This window comes from Fusarium redolens (genome assembly GCF_020744475.1).
Source record: "Fusarium redolens strain MPI-CAGE-AT-0023 chromosome Unknown BKA55scaffold_11, whole genome shotgun sequence".
NCBI lineage: Eukaryota > Fungi > Ascomycota > Sordariomycetes > Hypocreales > Nectriaceae > Fusarium > Fusarium redolens.
In genome coordinates this window covers 373,312-391,098 of record NW_025763674.1, presented here as the reverse complement: position 1 = coordinate 391,098, position 17,787 = coordinate 373,312, and the positions used below count along the sequence as shown (strand labels likewise).

The window sequence follows — 17,787 nt, the reverse complement described above, 5'->3', positions numbered from 1 at the left end:
TTTTTCATACAATAATTGTTCAATATGTTGCGTTATTGTGAACCAAGCTATATCATTATCAACATGGTTCTGGGTAGTCATCTCTGTCATATTCTCCAGTCCGCCGTGAATAAGAACGAAACATGCGTCTGGGTTTCGAAACACTTCCTCTGTCTCCTTGTTCTGCCAGCCTTGTCTGGCTGTCTACTCCTTGAGCATCTTCTAGATGATATGTCCCGTTGCTAACCGTACTCGAAAATGTGCCTTCTGCTATGATGCCGCAATGTTTGTCGCGTGCGATCTTTCCGATGAGATCTGCCATGGACATTTCGATGTGTAATTTTACAGTGTATGCTAATGGATGAAACTGCATGTATCTGTGAACAGTTAGCACGTCCGTTCTTGATGGGCTGGGGGCATGGACGTACACAAAGGTATTTCCTAAACTCATCATGGCAATGATAAGGACATCCATACTCAAGGAAAACCCAATGATAAACATATTGAAATGCGTCAACCTCTTATACTTTGTAAGGCCGTGAATGATAAGATTTTCACGAACAATGTGGATGAAGTAAAAGTTCAAACAGCCGTCAACAATAAGATATATGACTTTTTCGCATCGATCCCACCAGTCGTTGATGTGGATATATCGTTCGGATACTTGCAATCGCGCCGGAATCCATATGCAGTAGACGGAAATATTAACGGCAGTTATAAGTGTGCCGATTAGGACTTTGAGGCGGTAGGCTTTGTTTTTGTTGGTGAGGAGGATACCGCAGCGGTTGACTATGATTTGGAGAAGGAATTGGACCTATCGGGTGAGGATTAATTTTGGCGGTTCGCGCGGATGACTTTGAAATTCGTACCTGAAGAGCCCATGTCGTGACTGGGAAGCGGTCAGTAAATTCTCTCTCTCGAGAAGGCTGAGGACTTACGAATTGTAAAATAAAATGCAAAGCTGTAGTTGCTGTCAGTCGACGTACGTTCTCATCTCCCAGCATGGGACAAACAACTCACCTTGGGGGTATAACGTCTAGTAAATGCAAGATACAAATAACCATAAAAATCGTACAGACTGTCAACTCCCCCCAGACCATTATAATATACGCATTTCGAAATACCCGACGTCCATGGCGCTGATAAACCTGCCAGGTCTGCCTAATGGCCTTGTAGACAGTCAACCATCCAAAACCAATCGTGAAGCCCAACGCCGTCGAGGCGATGACAAGGTCACCTCTCGTAACCTCCTGGGCTTTGTAGTGGGGGGAGAGGAGGGTTAACATAGCATATCAGATGGGAAATCATTTGGGCGTGATATCTTTGGTGATGTTTTCCATGGTAGAGGAAGTGGAGATGCATAAGAGGGAAGAAAATTTAAGAGGCATCATAGACTAGAGGTGAGAAAAGCAAAGATTTGGTGGAGGGCACATGCAGGGCGATATGTAGCGGCGGGCTAATGATTGGGAGTTGTTGAGATGCTAATTGAAGCCTCTTCATGCACGCCGGATCAGAATGTATCATTGACGTAACTCGATCAGCGATGTCTGAGCGTGAACAAGTACCGTCTACTGTAGCATCACCCAATGGGGAGAATCTCCAAAGTAGTTCAAGCCTTTCCCCGCGCCGGCAGATTCCAGACCAAAAGAGGCGTCTTCACTGCCGTCAGCCGTCAAGAACCGTGCTGCGCTGTAGTTTCCGAGTCGTGCCCATGGCTTTGCTTTGCTATGTGCTGCTTTTCTTGGAATATTGGGTAACAAGATCTGCGTGCCAAGTGACGTTCTGCGTTGCTAACAAGTGACCTATCGATTAAAGGGTTGCGCATCAACCAATTGGTGGTTGTGAGTGGCTGGAGATCGGCGGTTATGTGGTGAGGCTGAGACTTTTGAACGAGTCAAGCAGGGAGAGTTTGAGGGAGCAGTGTCTAGAATGCGTCCAATTGCATTATAGTTAATTGATTCATTTCGTGGCAAGCCAGCCTCTTCGCCCCCTCACGATCAAGCGGTAGACATCACTCAAAACTCTATCGGTGGTCTTCGAGAAGCCTTTTCGTATCGTGGCATCTTCATTTTGCCAACGAAGCCACTCTTCTCACCGCTCTTCAGCATCTTCGCAATATTCACATAGAAAAACGAAAAGAAACGTAATTAGGTTATGGCGCAGGTCACCTGTCTTCCCAACGATTCGGTTCGTCACCCGATTTCCTAAGTATAAACCCTCCCCGCTAACAACCGGATCGTCAAGCCACAGCTACCGTTAGCATAACCAAAAGACTGGGATCTTCCATTCCGATGAGGATACTTCTTTCAGCTTTGCCGCGCTGCACAGTAGCTGAGTCAGGATGGAAACGAATCGGGTGCGGCTCGTGCCGAGACCCATGACTCCAAATTGATGAGTCGGCCTTACCACCTGAGGCGATCCCTCTGAAATGTCGCTTATACCAGTGCTGAAATCGACACTAGCGGGTGTTGTTGAGTTCCCCGTTAAAGGGCCAGGGATGAACTGTCAGCTGGACTGTGTATCCAGCCTTTGGTAGCTGATGGCTGAGCTAAAGAGAGTGCTGAAGTGCTTCTCATGACTCGACACCTCTCAATGTGGCTTCGGTTTGGCGAAGAGTATTTCCGGCGTGGCATACTTGCGAAAACACTTCAAAGTGATAGAACGATTTGTAGATAAGCACTGTAGCATCTGTAAAGCCGTGGCGAGTTCAGCAATGTGTAGCATCAATTTAATGTAACATGGTCGACCCTGAAGCCAATCGTTCCCCGCAAATTCGAGCTGGGTGATCAGCCTCTAATTGGAGCCGGTGCAGATGAAACGGCACTCATGACACTAACTAGTACAGGAGACGTAAAAAAGGGTCTGTGCAAAGATCGATCATCGCAGTACCGGTTTTAGAACTGTTAAGTGCGACGATCAGGTTTCAATAAGGCTGATGTCGATGAGAAGAATGCCATGTCGAGGTAGCTGTTCGCCGATGGGGCCCTATCTGACTCAACTACCCTAAAGCTAGTGTAAATGTTGAAACGGTCAACACTGGTAGGCCATAGGGCCCAATGCTGTGAAGCACCAGATTTTGATATATTTAAGAATGACATTCGAAGGTTTGGAAGGCCTTTTCCTTTTGCGGGGCGGTCTGCCACATTCTAGGTCCTCAACTGAATTGGACCATTAGCATCCTAAATGCTTGTTCATTCAATATCAACCGCTGGAGCAACCCGTAGCTGAGCCTCACATTCATCAACCATCCTTGCCAAGGTTTATTTATAAATGTTTCTATTAAGAATCGTATATACTAAGAAGCTGCTGATCTCTTTCATAGTGGGGAATGCATCTTCTCCGCGACCTGGACTTATCTCTGCACTCTATTTGCAGTTCGTTCCGCCGTGAACAAAAGTACCATCGGAGTTCTCACAACCACATGTTCCGTCATTGGGATCCTTGATACAGGTTGTACCAACACCAGAGGACTCGCCATTGTCGCTAGCAAACGTCAGATCCACATCATCAGCATTATTCAGAAGACTCACTTCCAGAAAAAGGTCCAGTAGTCCGCATCAGCAGTGAGCTCGCTAGAAGTGGGAGCATCACACTCGTAAGCTTCACAGGTGCCGTAAGGGGCGCCGTTATTGGCATCATATTGGTGATCGACCTTGAAGATGGCAAAGGTCTGCTGGCCAGAGACACGGGTGTTGTAGGCACACTCAGCGGCCTGGATAGCGTTGGAGGTCTTGGAAGCTTTTGGAATCGTTAGTACATGAAAGGTCTGGGATGATTGGGTTGACGCACGAGAGCATGAAGGGTTCTTGGGGTATTTGCCCTTGGTGTTGCTCTGAGCAGGCTCAAGAGTAGCAGTAACGGCGCCTGCAATGGCAAGCAGCGAAGCCAGAGTAGTGAGAGGATACATGATGAATGATATGAAGTCCGACTTCTTGGCGGCTAGAAATGGATAGTCTGGCAGTGTCAAGACAGGATTCTAGCTCTAAAGGCATTCGCAGACCTTATATACGAGAATTTCTCTCCTTTGTTCCAAGCAAATTGAAGCCTTGTTTTCGAAACATGCCATAGTGGAGATTCTCATGATTCTCCTGGTGGAGCGCTCGCCCCTTGGCCAATTCTAGCAAGGATAAAGTGGCTCAAGCCCAACGGCAGCTGTCGTATTTATACGCGGCCTAAAACATGCATGGATATCATCTGGGTCCGTCAGTGTTGTTTGGATGAAACAGCAGGTTTTGAGGGTTGCAACTGGTGGAGATATTTGGCCAACCAAGCCGATAATCCGATGGTGAGGTTTCGGAGATATTGTCAACTGGGGTATGTTTCCTTTGGATTGAGTAGCTGAGTTGGCCTTCATTGTATTTATTGCCCACATTCCGTGATTCTCATATACAGTGTTCCATGTTTGACTTATCTCTGCATACTGGGTCGACCTGAGAGCTTGACTTTTGATTGGAACAAGTCTAGAAGAAGGCAGGAAGTTGTCCGTTATCCCGAACTATTCCCTGGACGGATAACGTTGAAAAGAACGATCGAGAACAGGTAAACTGCATTTGACAGGCCACTGGTTTTCAAGTAAAGTATGTGATTACATACGGAATTTATTAAAAGGTTATCTAAGCTAAGGTGAGGAGTGCTGAACTAAGCTAAAGGTCCTCCACATCCGCAGCGGTATGCGGATGAAACGTCTCAAAGTTAAAAATCGCTTTCTTGGTCTCCCCCTTAGGTTCATACAACACCAGCTCTGGACAATCATCCAAGTCCCCGAATGCTCCCGAGTCAGTGAAGAAGCCATCTTGCAGGGTCCCTGTAACATTGAAGTGATACCCAATTTCTCGTAGTCTTTGTCCAGCACAGCGAAGTGACACGCGGGAGCCATGGTGGTCCTCTAGTGTATCTTGGATGTCTGAGAGCCGATAAAACATGGAATACGAAGGGATAATGCCATCGTCACGAAGCCACTCATATGTGGGTAACCTCTTGTGGAGAGACATGGCTTTTTGGAAGTACGGGACTGCTTCTTCGGAGACTTCATAGTCGCTGAAGCACTCCGGGCTTAAGGTACTAAAGCATGTGCCATACTTAGCCCATTGATCTTGCCAGAGCTCGTCGTTGTCTCCATCGGGCGACTCCCAGAGGTTGTTCATCTCGTCAATGGTCTCTTCAGCACCGGCATGGTAGAGAATCCGTGTGATGTTTGTATATGTACGGTTGGTGTCGCAGTTGGTAGGGAGGGAGCCGTCGTTATGGATTGGCCAGAGTCCACCAACCGTCCATGAGTCTGAGGAAGAGGTTAGGTACAGCTTACTTGTTTGTGCGGGGACAGTGACTCACCTAAAGGTCCAGTGACTGGTCGTGTATCCCAGACTTGAGTCTGAATTAGTCTCGCAGGTGATGAATAGCAGCATGTATTGTCAGCTGCATTATCATCATAGCATGAGCCTCGGCGGCCACTGGCGTAGACATTTGGTGTCCCAGCGAGTGCTACAACAGAAGTAGCTGCTGTAATGAGAGACAAAATCTGAAACGAAGTCATTTTGCTGCTATCTCAAGGTACTGCAGTCTTCACTTGAGTTACTTTGAAATCACTTAGTTTTGCAACGATGTGGCCCCTGACTTTATAATTCTCAATGGCACCCCTTTCACCATAACATGGGTGATTTCTGTACCCTCCAGATTGTACGATCAACCACTCGTAAGCCGTGACTGACAGCATCATAGAACTGTTGGTCTGGGGCTGATACAAAACCTAAATTGGCAAAGTATATATCCTAATCACCAATCACAGACCAAACCGCGTCAGCTACAATCCGAAAACGTTCAGCCTCGTCTTGGGGCTATGTAGAGTTTGCGGAAGTAAACTGACACGATACCAAATGCGGACCATAAAAGACAGACAACGAGTGATACTTTTGCCGATCCATACCAATTCACCAATTCACTTTTGAAATTCTTGGTTTTTCGTTCATGAAAGGTACTGAGATCGTTATTTCTTTTTATTCAAATCCTGATTTTCTTGGACCTGCAGGCCGTTTGGTTTCAGTTGAAGCCACGATGATCACAATTTCTTCTCATGATGATAACACCAAGGCTGGAATGCGGACCGGTCCGTAAAACTGCAGCTGCAGTGGTTGGACGGGTGATGATGTATACCTTTGGCCCAAGCTCCTCAGCCATGAGCTTACGTTGGAGAAGTTGAAACTATTTGATCCGTCATTCCAGAGATCACGAGGGAAAAGTTATTATCGGAAGATTAAGGATTGCCATGCTGTGGTTCTAAGAATAGGATTGGGTCTGCGTGACTGCCAAGGTCCAAGAGATTCTGGATCATTGCTGTCAGCTTCAGGGCTGGCTGAGCTTTACAGGTGAGACAGACACCGATCCTCAGATGGTAGTCTGCGATTAGATGAGATAATGTCTCAGATGCGTGCAACGGGATATCTACCCGGATTTAGTAGACCCATAAGATCGGAACTGAGACGTAAGCATATCTCTTCTTCCAAACCACTCAACACCATCTCTGATTTTCTTCCAACTCTTCAAAATATAGCAGCAGTCTTGGCCGAACTCAAATAGTTTCCCGGCCAGCCCAACAAAAGGACCATAAACTCTCACCATAATAGAAACCTGATTGTCGGAATGTGATATTTAGAGTTTTACCTGTCAAAGACTGGGCCGCCGCCACAAACACGAGGACAACGGCGAGAATGCCACGGAGCATATGCAAGCTTCAAACGATGATTGATATCCAGCTTGACTCGTGCGAGAAGTGTAACCCGGCTGCGCGGACTAGGCACGGCCCCAGAATTTAGGCTATTTGAGCTTGTGTGGAGCATGAAACGTCATGATGTTGATGGACTGGAATGTCGATCGATCACTCGATCAACCTGGTCTTTGGGGCTTGCATGGGAGTTTCGCTGCTTAATTGATATGTCGTTGAAGTCAATTCAGTTGGTGAGGCTTCCCAACGGCCTGTATTCACATTGAATGTTCCATTTGATGGTTGATGATAACTTCAGAGAATATTCCAAGATTCGCTTCGTATTACACCGAGGTCGATCAAGGATGACATTCCTGCTCGGACCGATACAGGTTTTCGGTTAGTAAAGAGGGGAAAGAACAATGTCATCAAGAACAAGATAGTCTATAAAACCGTCATCAATTACAATCTCCGTTTCTTCTCCGCATATTCTTATCATGATACGCTCGTCAAAATGAAAGTTTTCAGTGTCATCGCGTGTCTTTACGCATCCTCATTGGCTTCAAAGCCGCCTCAGTTTCACAATTCAGCAAACCATCCTGGAGCCGATCCTCATGTGATCTACGACTACAAGACAGGCCAATATTATGCTTACTCTACAGAGGGGGCAGACCCCGGCAGCCTGTTTGCAATCTACAGCAGTCCAGATCTGTCGACTTGGCATAAACACCCCGGTGGTGTGCTGAGAGCGTGCTACGATGATGACATGAACCGCATCGAAGCTGGCCAAGCCTGTTGGGCGCGTGACTGGTACTGGGCTCCCGAGACATATTACAACGAGAAAACCGGGTGGTACTTTTTCTTCTTTGCTGGCCGGTTGCGGGAGGACTTGGCAAAGGATTACTTCCGATACTCGGACTTTGAAGAGCCGTCTAAAATTGGCGTGGCTGTTTCTCGTTCGCCGACAGGGCCGTTTAGGGAAATTGAGTCTAAGCCGATTGACTACTATCCTTTCGATCCGGACTACCACGATGTTAACCTCATCATGGACGAAAAGCAGATGCTGCCTCCTCAGAGTCTTGCGGAGGGTAGGACAGCGCCGCAGGGAACATATATCCCTACCATTGATGTCAACATCTTCTTCGACCAGGATGAGCGCATTTATCTGTATCTCTCACGGAATGCATATAGAAACTGGAATTGGGATAAGAAGTTGGGCAAGTATATCGAGGAGTCTAATATCATCGTTGTGGAGATGGAACGAGATTGGTGGGATGATCCAAAGGCATCGACCATGCCAGAAATCATCGCCTCGCAGAGGAACATTCATGCAAAGGATGCGCCAAAGCTTCCCTCGAACATCACTTCTTACAATGGCACTGGTGAGATTGGATCACCACCTCGCAAAGACGGCTGGAAGACTGTTATTTCCTATGGCGCTGATCCTCAAGAATGGGAGAATTTTCACGTCGACGACTATAAGAAGTACAACGGCACGAAGAAAGATCGTCGTTGGGCTGAAGGGAGCACTACCATCACAAGACCAGGCAAGGATGGAAAGCCTATTTACCTTCTAACGTACAGCGCCAATAACTACGAGGCGTCGAATTACGGTGTTGGTTTCGCCACGGCAAGGTCCCCATTTGGTCCATTCCGAAAATCTTCGAAAAATCCCATCCTTTCGCAAAAGCCTGACGCTGAAATTCCGATCTACTCAACTGGCCACGGTAGCATTGTTGCTTCACCTGCTAAGCATAACAAGAAAGTTGGCGCACAGGAAGTCACGCTACGAACACCTCCTGGTGCTGAGCTGTTTTATGTGCATCATGCCCGCAACAGCACCGAGCATGATCGTTCTATTTACACGACTCGAATGACACTCGATGAGTCTGCCGTTTACTTCGGGTCTAATGATGCTCTAAGCATGGATCTTACACCACTGGATCAGCCTTTGCCGAAGAACACATATCCCATTGGGCTGGAAGCTAGGTGCTCTGATTCGAAGAAGAGAGGGTGTGAATATCACGTTCGTGTTGAGTCCAAGCCAGGAGCTCCTTTTGATATTGTTGAGGAAACGAACAGAGTTGTTGGACTGCCTGTAAATACAGTAGCAACGTCTGTGAAAGCTGACAAGCGTGAAGGCTCGTTTATCTTGTCTTTCGGCAACAAGTTTGTGAAAGAATTGGCTTACCAGCGCTTGAGTGTTGATGGAAGTTGGTCAACAGTCACAAAGAAGAGAGCCACCTGCAAATAGCGATCCACTCATACTAACGAGTTACTCGCTGTTAGGAAATGCTAAATAATCCAAATTTCAGAGTCCTTTCTCAGAAATGCGTGCAAATACAGGCGAGGGATCTATGAAAACTTCCATCTTGTACGACTTCAAGGTTCCGTCCTTGTCCTTCTTCATAAGCATCGTAGCAAGTGCTGGGACTTTGATTTCTTGTGTTTTGGGATCGTCCCCCTTGACAAGATACCGAACGTTACAACGATGATAGATGCAGGGGCTCACATAATCTAATCCTGTGAGAACTTGCAGAGAGAATATGTGCGGTGTGATAACTTACCAACGTGGATAATATCATGCTCTAACCCATCGAACTTGGCCCATATACTTTTAAACATCTAATATCTCATCAACGTGAGGAAAGGAATTGGTTCTGAGTTTTGCGGCCTACTTCTCTAGCATCTGCGACGGATCGCGCCGGGCTGTTTGCGTATTGGATTGTGGCGTCTTCCGTATAGAACCTATCCAGCCATATGTCCACGTCCATTGTGGCACTATGGGCGTTGTTCTATGATGAGAAGTGTGTCAATATTTAACAAAGTTTAAGGTGGGAAAGATAGACTTACATCAACCAGCCAAGCCACAGCCTCTTCTTTTGTGAGCTTAAGATCTGAAGACATTTCGGATCTCACTTTGAGTTTGTTTTTGCTTAACTTGTTTTCGCAGTTGTTCTAATTTGGAACAGTCCGGACGCGTTTTCATGTATCTTGAAATTTATACCCCCTCACTAATCGAGTCAGTTGGTGGATAAGGTTGACCGCTACACTGACTAAGCCCGCAACTCCCGGACCACCTAGTTAGGAATCCCAGATAGTTAAGATAGCGATCATATTATGGGGAACTTTCCAAACAGTTGGTCATCCCGGCTTTGGATTCTAGTGTTTTAACAGAGGTCAATCACATAGGCTGCGAGGATGAATGACTGGGCATACCCGTCAACATGAGAGAGGGCCAGAACTATGAACATGTATCTTAAGATCTGAGGCTAGAGTATCCAGTAAAGGTTTGCGAAAGGTTGTATTCAAAAGTTTAGTACAGACTATCTCGTACCCACATAGTACTAATTGTCGAGCTCCCTCTCTACTCCCTATTTGTGATCCAAGAAAACCGGTATGCAGGGATTAATTCTAAACAAAGACAACCCTGGTAACGGTGGGAGTAGGCGCCGCAACAGTAACAACAGAAGCACCCGCACACGAACAAGCAGTAAGATAGCGAGGCTCCCCAGAGCAAGCGCTAGCATAGGTAGGAATAGACTTGGTAACATAAACAGTGCTAGAACTCATTAGTCAAAGGTCACAATGAGGGTTGAGTACTTGTGGCTTACCTTGCATCAGGAGTAGTAGTGACCTGAAGATAAGCGTCACACTCAGCCTTGTAAGAAGCAACAACGGCAGGGCCACGGAAGCCAGGGACAACGGCTCGGGCGCAGTTATCACCGCATCCGCTACGCTCTTGAAGTTCCTTGGGGATGTTGATGGCCAGGACAGGGACGATGAGAGCGGTGATGAGAGTGAACTTCATGGTGAAGATATTGGGTTAATTTCGTCAAAGAGTAAGTTCAAAGGCTTCGTTGAGCGTTTTCTGGTAGAATTGAGTGAAGAATGTACTGGAAATGATGAGGATACGGGATATTAAGGTGCCCTTTATACACGACTTCTTCACCTCAGCTGAATCCCAACTCCGCTCTGAACATAACCTTCCCCTGAAACCCCTTATCACACCGATAAAAAAAAAAAGTCCAACGGTTTTAATAAAAAGAACACCTAGCGCCACGAGTTTATCGCCATCATCCATCGTTTACCCATGTTGTCTTCAAGTAGCGCACCGTTGGCAGCTCCTAGCCAGACCCTAAACGCCACAGACTCAACCGTCAAAGGGGTATGAGCTGTTAACGACGCGATCTAGATCGCACTAATCACAAGCACATGTCCATTAGAGGTAAAGTTGAACGGTCTTTTACAGTGTTTGTTGGGCCCCGTGATAGTTTCGGCAATAGAAGTGGAAAATAAGGGGGGAGACTATTTAAAGTCTTGGTCTATGAGTTCCGGATTGGGAATTTAGCTGGATTAAGGGTCTTGATAAGAGGAGCTGAGATACTGAATGGGGGAAGGCTTCACGGAGAATGGGATAATAGGATAGGGTTGAGTCACTGTCAGGGGGTGCTTGGCGAGATATTGCTTCTGCGGCGAGGGGGGCATATGCAATCAACAGGGAGACTGACATCACGGAGTTGTTGGGCAACAGCACATCGACGTTTGAGCCGAAAAGTTCATAAAACAGGGTAAATACTTATTAATCATAGATAGAAAAATATCTGGACAACATAAATAATGGTGCTTCACTTCAGTCAAGCATCCGAGACCAAGCTCTATTACAGTCGCAGTAAGCTTGAACTATTAGCCAACCTTGCCTCTCATCATAAATACAATCTGTCAATTCAGACCACTTGGTCTATCCAAGGAAAAGGAATAATACCTATCCTCCTTTCAGCCATCCATGCCATCGCGGATACGCAAGAAGTTGGCATACCGCTCCAGTGTCCAGCGGCGCGACGCCTTGCCCCAAATAGCCATGGGCAGCGACGACATGATAATGACAAAGCTAAGAACACCAAGCTCAATGAAGGTGTTCTGCAGACCGGTATCAATCCAGTAGCTGCACACGAATGTGAAGATGGTAGCGAGGGTGTTGTTGATGACGGCGACACCAACCATGCCCTCTAGAACCATGTCGGGATAGCTGTCGGCCAGGTACGTGATGCTTAGATCACCAGCGCAACCGTAGCCGAAGCCAATGAAGCCCAGCGCGACGTAGGGAACAGGCCAGTCCCAGCCATGCGCTGATCCGATACCGAATAGCCACATACCCAAGGGGAAGATGATCACGCAGAGAGCCATGAGGTAAAGACGGAACTCAGCCTCCATGATGCCGTTGTTGCGCTTGGCCTTCCAGAGAATGAACTTGTCGCTGCAGTATCCGCCGTAGAAACAGCCAATGACACTTCCAATCAGACACGGAATGTTCATGTTGGCGACAGCAGAGTCACTGTAGTTGTACGGCTCGTTCACCCAGTAATCTTCCTCAACGGTGAGGTAGAAGGACAATGCAATGTTCTGCATTCCCCACTGCAGACCAGCGAACCAGACTGCGGGAAAGGAAAAGATGCGCATCGTATGCCACAGGCGGTGAACATACTGCGTCAACCCTAATCCGCGCAGATTGGACGCTGGTGTGATAAGAGCAATGCGCTGCCAGTAAGACTTCTTGCGCGCGAACGAGGCCTCGAGTCTATTGCGCTCAACCTCCTCTCGTCGCACAGCAGATGCGGTTTGAGTGATCGCCGCCTCTTCGTCTACTGGGGGCGAAAGGTTCTTCTCCTCGGCATCCTTGGTAATGACATGGTCGCCAGTAGGCGCAGGAATGCCCTCGACGTTACCACGACTAGCGTCGCGCTCATCAGCCTGATGGAGATTGAGGTAGCGATTGCGCTCAAAAGCCGTCTCCTCAAGACCGAAGTAAAAGAGGACAAGGGTAAAGCCAGAGGCAATTGCGCCCATGTGGCCAATCCAGCGCCACCCAACATTCTCTGCCAAATGGCCTCCGATCAAAGGACCAACATAGGTTCCGACCGTAGTGGCAAGGGTATACATACCCAGCGAAGTACCATTCTGGTGCTCGAACCAAATGTCCAGCAGAGACAGCTGCACAACTGCCTCAGCGACAGACTCGGACGCCCCGACAAAGAGCTGGGACCAAATCGTGTCGCTCGTGTTCTTCAAATGGCCGAACCAAATGTTGCCAATGAGACCCCATACCGTTCCTACCAAGTATAGAATTCGTCGTCCGTAAAGATGCGTCGCAGGCGAACTGAGAAGCGTCCAGTATCCGATCGCGACAAAGAGCACACCAGCACCTGTATTGAAGACATCGTAGCTAATCCCGTATTGCTCATTGACACCTACGCTCGCAGCGCCGGCGACATTGGACGTAGCGGCAGTCAAGGCGACAATGTAGCACACGAGAAACGAGTGCCAGGTCTTGCGCGCAAGACTCCAGTTCAATGGATCATTGGGAGACTTCGTCGGAGAGGGAACGAGGATGACATCGCCGTGCTTTTCGATACTGGCATCGCCGGAGGCGACGCTGGCGTGTTCGTCGGTGAAGAGACGTCGTGTGCCCGGGAGGACTTCATCGAGATCGCGAGCAGACGGAACGGCCATCCGCGTCGATTTGCAGTGGTACTTGGTAGTGGGGTCTTGTTAAGTCGTCTTGGAGCAAACGGCTCCTTGGAGCCGCATTCACACGCGTTAAGGAGGGTAGGTATGGGTATGCAGGATATCGATCGAGAGTCAGCAAGACATTGTTTGTATGTGATGGTGATTTCCTAGCAAGTTAGAACAGAGTAGCGATCGCATAAAGAGGAGGAGGGGAGGAAATTTTTTATATTATGCCCAAGGATCCATATCTTTCGGACCAGTCCCCCACCAGAAGGTTCATTCCCTTGTCGGGCCGCAATGGGGAAACCGGAGCGATTCCACAAAGGGCAGTGCGTCTGACAATTTGTGGTACGTTTGGCTGGGTAGAATTGAACGGGTTTAAGCTGTTGATGTCATGGTGTGGAAGACGGCACACCACTTCCGTGATGGAGAGATAAGGTCGCGTGCGTGTTTTGCGCTGGTATTGGACGGATGATCCCTGGGGTAAGTTGCCATCTTTTTTGTCAACGGTCTTCCCCGAAGAGGTTCGGCGATCACTGTCAGTTTGAAGAGTAGTATTCTGAGTATAATTGAAGCGATGCAACGCACACAATAAAACGTTCAGACAAGTTGAGGTTGACGTTGCTGGTACTGTCTGTTCGCGAAAAATGTCCACTGCTGCAGCAATTGACAAATAGGCTCGGCCGACTGATTAGTCACCGGCCGACTTCCGTCTTAAGATACGGGGTACAACACTCAACGGTAACAACGAAATGAGATTTACCATTAAGTTCACTCCATAGAACTTTTACTTGCCCCTTATTGAACTCGACAGCTCGGTCCAATATCGCGATCATGATGCAACCGCATGCTTCCCCTTTTCTAGCCATGAAGAAAAAAAAAACGCATGGTCCAAGCCTTCCAAAAGCCAGGTCAAGGGCAAGGATTACTGGAGCCTAACAGCTTATCAAGCCAGCAACATGATTCAAGGTTTCTGTTAAAATTTTCATTCATGGGATAAAGTGCCTTGCGGAAATGTCATGTCAAACATATCTGCATCGCTCTCATAAATAGTTGCCATACATCGTTGCTGTGGTATCAAAATGTCCTGTTTTCCATGATCCCATCTCAGTGCCGAACCTAAACCATCAAGAAGTCCATGTTCAAATCCTTGAGTTTCTGCAACCAATTCATACATCCATCATCCCCATTCTCATGCTTCCACAAAATCTGCAACGTATCAATTGCAGAGTATAAGAATCCCCACGGGTTGATTTGCGCTACCGCCTTTAATCGATCCATAACCCACGCCCGGCTCTCCGGAGTCGTTGCCGTTGTTCCATAAATAAAGGTGGGCCAGCCTGTGGCTTTGAAGTTTGGGTCTTCGTCAGGCTGTGGTAGGAGCGTCTCGTAAAGATCCTGGATGAGGGTTTTGCAAACTTGGTCTGGCATCCTGGCTCGTAGTGCGGGAGCTGCTTGGATGATGTAGAGGCATGTTGCCAGTCTGTGCGCGGAACCAGTTCGAGCGCTGCTCCATAGAGCGGCTTTACTGGCATCTGGCATTCTGTCCTTTGCCCATTTGAGAACGTCGAGGCGTTGTACGCGGTCTAGTAGGTTCGTGAATTCGATAAGCGCTTCATTGCTGGAGACGTTCCCTTGAGCTTCGGCATGCAAAAGTTGTGCTGTCTCACGGAGGATGTCGAGAACTTCAGGTGGGCAACAGAAAAAAGAGTTGTTGGTTCGTGATAATGTTGCTTTGACTTGACTTGGTGCAAATGAAGCTGCTTGGGTGCCTGGTTGTGATGGGTTGAAAGATAAGCTCAATGTGCAATACCTACATGAGTCAGTTAGCATCGAGTCAGCCTTGAATCATAGTATCTCCACTTACACGTAACAGTCCGCAACGATATAGTCTCTCAGAGTTGTGTCGGAACCAGTATATGGTTCTATCATATTCAAAAGCTTCTTCGCACCTTCGAGATGAGGCCGCCAGCTTTGCCAACCAGACTCGATGAGCTCTGAGTTGATAAGAAACAAAACAGTTGCAAGAATCACATCGGCTCCAATGGTGTCAATATTCCGTAACGCATCTGGCATCATTTGTAGTCCTTTTTGTTTGGCGACGAGAGCGTCCATGAGCAACTTTTTTGGTGCCTCTTCTCTTTCATATGAGTTAGGGCCTAGCCATGATCTTGATAAATTGCACATATGAGATGCAGAAACTGCGATGATAATTTGTTGTAGAAAGGAATGCTCATTTGTGAGTTGCAAAAGGTTTAGATACGGGTTCCTGCTACCGTTGGTTTGATCATCACCAACGAGATCCAGGCTAACTCGAGTTGAATCTGAGTTGAGGGTCAGCATCATGAAAGACCAATGTCTTGAGAAGTCATACAATAATTCAAATACCATCTCTGGGAATGTGTCATGTCCTGAAATAATGGATCGACCAGTGTCCACGGAGAGTTTGATGATGTTGGTGAAGGGGGTGAAGGAGGGGACCATGGCTTAGTTTTGTTCGGGACAAAGAGTTGATTTTCCTGAGGCGACACTAAGCCCCATGCACCTGGCTCAAAGCCTTGAGTATCGAAGGATCCCATTTGCATATCGGAAGATTGAACATCGGATGGCACATCAACAGTCATGTCCGATTCACCTTGTTTGGGTAAACGACACACGGAGGCACTAGAACTCTGCCCGGCCAATTTCCCGCGCGTGGCTACTGAGCCAGTCCATAGAAATAGGCGGCCATAGCCTAGGCATTCAACCCCCCTGGAAGCGCATTTGGTGCAGTGCGGGATAGACCTATCGCAGCGAAGTCTCGCACGGCGACAGCTGTGACAGGCTTTCTTGGCTACTTGGATGGTGGTTGATGAGATACTGTCGCTGTCGGGGGGCGAAGTTGACATCGGATAAAATACGTGAGATGAGAGAGATTGAGGCCTCAAATTGTAGCCTTGCCTTCTTGCTTATTAAGATAACCAGAAACAAGGGCGATTAGCGAGAAAAGTAGATGAGTGAGACAAAAACAATGGCACGTCGTGGGTAGGGTCTCCTTGATGGTAGAAATGGATAGACTTCTGTTGATCCTGGGATCCTGGCACTTGGTTTGTAAGATGTTTGGTTGATTTTGTTAATTCCGAAGCCCAGGCTGGGGAACGTCAAAGAATCGAGGTTCATGAGTTGGTGCCTCGATTTCGAGGCGGCAATCTCGGCTTAAGCGGAGCAATGCCAGGCATAGCCACGGGGAGGGTCTGGAACAGTCTATACCTAGATCAGCTAGAGCCGCGTACCTCCGCATGCTATCATCATCAGCTGAGGGAGGCTTTGATTTAAACACCTGCCAAATAGGATAAATTCACTTGCTTGAAGAGAGTTCGACACGAGATAAAGGGAACTATCGAAAGTCTAAAGATAGATATCATATCTCATATCTGTCCAGAGCTATCAATTTGCAACTACTTGAGATACACTAGATATGCAGATGCGTAAAATCACAACGCAACAGTTGCAAATCAGTTATAATTCGTTGTGTGAGGGCCTTATTAACAGACCTTTTTTGTCCTGTCTGAACGCATGTGATTCTCTGTCATGGGTTGCGATTATGAGACAGAAACTGTCTTTGTGAAACACGAAAATTTCTATCTTTGAGGGGATGCCTCAAGTCAGTTATGTCTATGCAAAGACCAACTGCGATTGACAAGCCAGTTGATTGGCTCAAGTGATGCACCATGTTGCTCTGAACCAACACTCAAACCAACTTCCTTCACTGCCTTGTCGCCAACCTCTACACTGATTCTAATAATGGAGAAGGTACAGAAAAACTCCAATGTGAGAATGCTTGCATGCCTCCTCGATGGAGACGACATTGTCCAGAGCGATTATCGTTTTCTTGTCGATGGAAGCCTCGTAAAATACGTTATCACGGCGCCAGGCACATTTCTCAACGATCATGAAGGCCGCGCTTTCGAGCCCATCCTTCTTGGCAACCTATTCCCTCAATTCCCTGCTGGAGACTGGAATAATGGGCATGTTGCTCGAGACCCCGCTACAGGGGAACCTTCATTCGTTAAGACTGAGATCGTGCAGTTCCCTGGAGTGCAATATCGCTGAAGTTCAATGACCTGGAATTTACCCAACGAGAGCGATTGAGACAGCGTGTCCACGTTTCAACACACCCTAACATCAATGGTGGCAAGCCTGCGCTTGTCAAATTTGCTGTTTGGCCCTGGGAGATTGACTATGTCGAGGCTGAGGCTGCAGCTTATCAATGGCTTCAAAACAGCAAGGTTAGCCCCAAATTTCTTGGTCACGTCACGGAAGGCAAAGATGGACGAGTCATTGGATTTGTCACGGAGTTCATTGAGGGTGCAAGGCCCGCGGAGCCAATGGACATTGAGGGATGCGAAAAGGCTCTGAAGAAGCTACATAGACTCGGTATTAAGATTGGTGATACAAACAAGTTCAATTTTCTGGTTCGCGATGGCCAGGATATCATCATAGTTGATCTGGAGACAGCTAAGCAAGGATGTTCACCTGAGGAACTTGAAGAAGAGATAAAGGGTCTCAAAGCCTGTCTCGAGGACACATCTTTCCTAGGTGGGGAGTATGTTGTAGAAGAATAA

At 47.5% G+C, this 17,787-nt stretch overlaps 9 protein-coding genes across 9 annotated transcripts; 2 read left to right on the top strand and 7 right to left on the bottom strand.

Annotated features, from left to right (window-relative positions):
* Positions 1-2: 2 nt before the first annotated feature.
* Positions 3-1,436, bottom strand: BKA55DRAFT_76380 (uncharacterized protein). Its single transcript, XM_046201619.1, has 5 exons — positions 1,000-1,436; positions 918-940; positions 849-868; positions 408-793; positions 3-356 (listed from the first exon to the last, which is right to left on the bottom strand). The coding sequence occupies exons 1-5, from the start codon at positions 1,263-1,265 to the stop codon at positions 59-61; spliced, it is 993 nt and encodes a 330-aa protein (XP_046047365.1). The 5' UTR covers positions 1,266-1,436; the 3' UTR covers positions 3-58.
* A 1,908-nt stretch (positions 1,437-3,344) lies between these two features.
* Positions 3,345-3,926, bottom strand: BKA55DRAFT_703922 (uncharacterized protein; the record flags this gene model as incomplete). Its single annotated transcript, XM_046200630.1, has 3 exons — positions 3,769-3,926; positions 3,510-3,717; positions 3,345-3,462 (listed from the first exon to the last, which is right to left on the bottom strand). The coding sequence occupies exons 1-3, from the start codon at positions 3,884-3,886 to the stop codon at positions 3,345-3,347; spliced, it is 444 nt and encodes a 147-aa protein (XP_046047364.1). The 5' UTR covers positions 3,887-3,926.
* A 696-nt stretch (positions 3,927-4,622) lies between these two features.
* BKA55DRAFT_595346 (ribonuclease T2-like protein) lies at positions 4,623-5,512 on the bottom strand (the record flags this gene model as incomplete). Its single annotated transcript, XM_046195791.1, has 2 exons — positions 4,623-5,257; positions 5,311-5,512. The coding sequence occupies 2 exons, from the start codon at positions 5,510-5,512 to the stop codon at positions 4,623-4,625; spliced, it is 837 nt and encodes a 278-aa protein (XP_046047363.1).
* Positions 5,513-7,190: 1,678 nt separating this feature from the next.
* Positions 7,191-8,930, top strand: BKA55DRAFT_691952 (glycosyl hydrolase; the record flags this gene model as incomplete). Its single annotated transcript, XM_046199697.1, has 1 exon — positions 7,191-8,930. The coding sequence occupies one exon, from the start codon at positions 7,191-7,193 to the stop codon at positions 8,928-8,930; it is 1,740 nt and encodes a 579-aa protein (XP_046047362.1).
* A 57-nt stretch (positions 8,931-8,987) lies between these two features.
* Positions 8,988-9,583, bottom strand: BKA55DRAFT_691951 (uncharacterized protein; the record flags this gene model as incomplete). The annotated part of the gene is made up of 4 exons (XM_046199696.1): positions 8,988-9,193; positions 9,244-9,301; positions 9,355-9,471; positions 9,530-9,583. The coding sequence occupies 4 exons, from the start codon at positions 9,581-9,583 to the stop codon at positions 8,988-8,990; spliced, it is 435 nt and encodes a 144-aa protein (XP_046047361.1).
* Positions 9,584-10,090: 507 nt separating this feature from the next.
* Positions 10,091-10,487, bottom strand: BKA55DRAFT_541054 (uncharacterized protein; the record flags this gene model as incomplete). The annotated part of the gene is made up of 2 exons (XM_046190334.1): positions 10,091-10,238; positions 10,291-10,487. The coding sequence occupies 2 exons, from the start codon at positions 10,485-10,487 to the stop codon at positions 10,091-10,093; spliced, it is 345 nt and encodes a 114-aa protein (XP_046047360.1).
* A 965-nt stretch (positions 10,488-11,452) lies between these two features.
* On the bottom strand, positions 11,453-13,186 carry BKA55DRAFT_691949 (major facilitator superfamily domain-containing protein; the record flags this gene model as incomplete). Its single annotated transcript, XM_046199695.1, has 1 exon — positions 11,453-13,186. One exon carries the CDS (start codon positions 13,184-13,186, stop codon positions 11,453-11,455), a length of 1,734 nt encoding a protein of 577 aa, XP_046047359.1.
* Positions 13,187-14,302: 1,116 nt separating this feature from the next.
* On the bottom strand, positions 14,303-15,667 carry BKA55DRAFT_595343 (fungal-specific transcription factor domain-containing protein; the record flags this gene model as incomplete). Its single annotated transcript, XM_046195790.1, has 2 exons — positions 14,303-14,996; positions 15,051-15,667. 2 exons carry the CDS (start codon positions 15,665-15,667, stop codon positions 14,303-14,305), a joined length of 1,311 nt encoding a protein of 436 aa, XP_046047358.1.
* A 1,299-nt stretch (positions 15,668-16,966) lies between these two features.
* BKA55DRAFT_595342 (uncharacterized protein) lies at positions 16,967-17,787 on the top strand (the record flags this gene model as incomplete). The annotated part of the gene is made up of 2 exons (XM_046195789.1): positions 16,967-17,245; positions 17,278-17,787. 2 exons carry the CDS (start codon positions 16,967-16,969, stop codon positions 17,785-17,787), a joined length of 789 nt encoding a protein of 262 aa, XP_046047357.1.

What these genes read in the sequence shown, in the direction of transcription:
- BKA55DRAFT_76380 (XM_046201619.1), bottom strand. Translation starts at nt 1,265, where the DNA reads ATGTTAACCCTCCTCTCCCCCCACTACAAAGCCCAGGAGGTTACGAGA. An exon ending in TGCATTTTATTTTACAATTC is followed by an intron (nt 869 to 917) that starts GTAAGTCCTCAG and finishes ACCGCTTCCCAG; the next exon opens with TCACGACATGGGCTCTTCAG. An exon ending in AGTTTAGGAAATACCTTTGT is followed by an intron (nt 357 to 407) that starts GTACGTCCATGC and finishes AACTGTTCACAG; the next exon opens with ATACATGCAGTTTCATCCAT.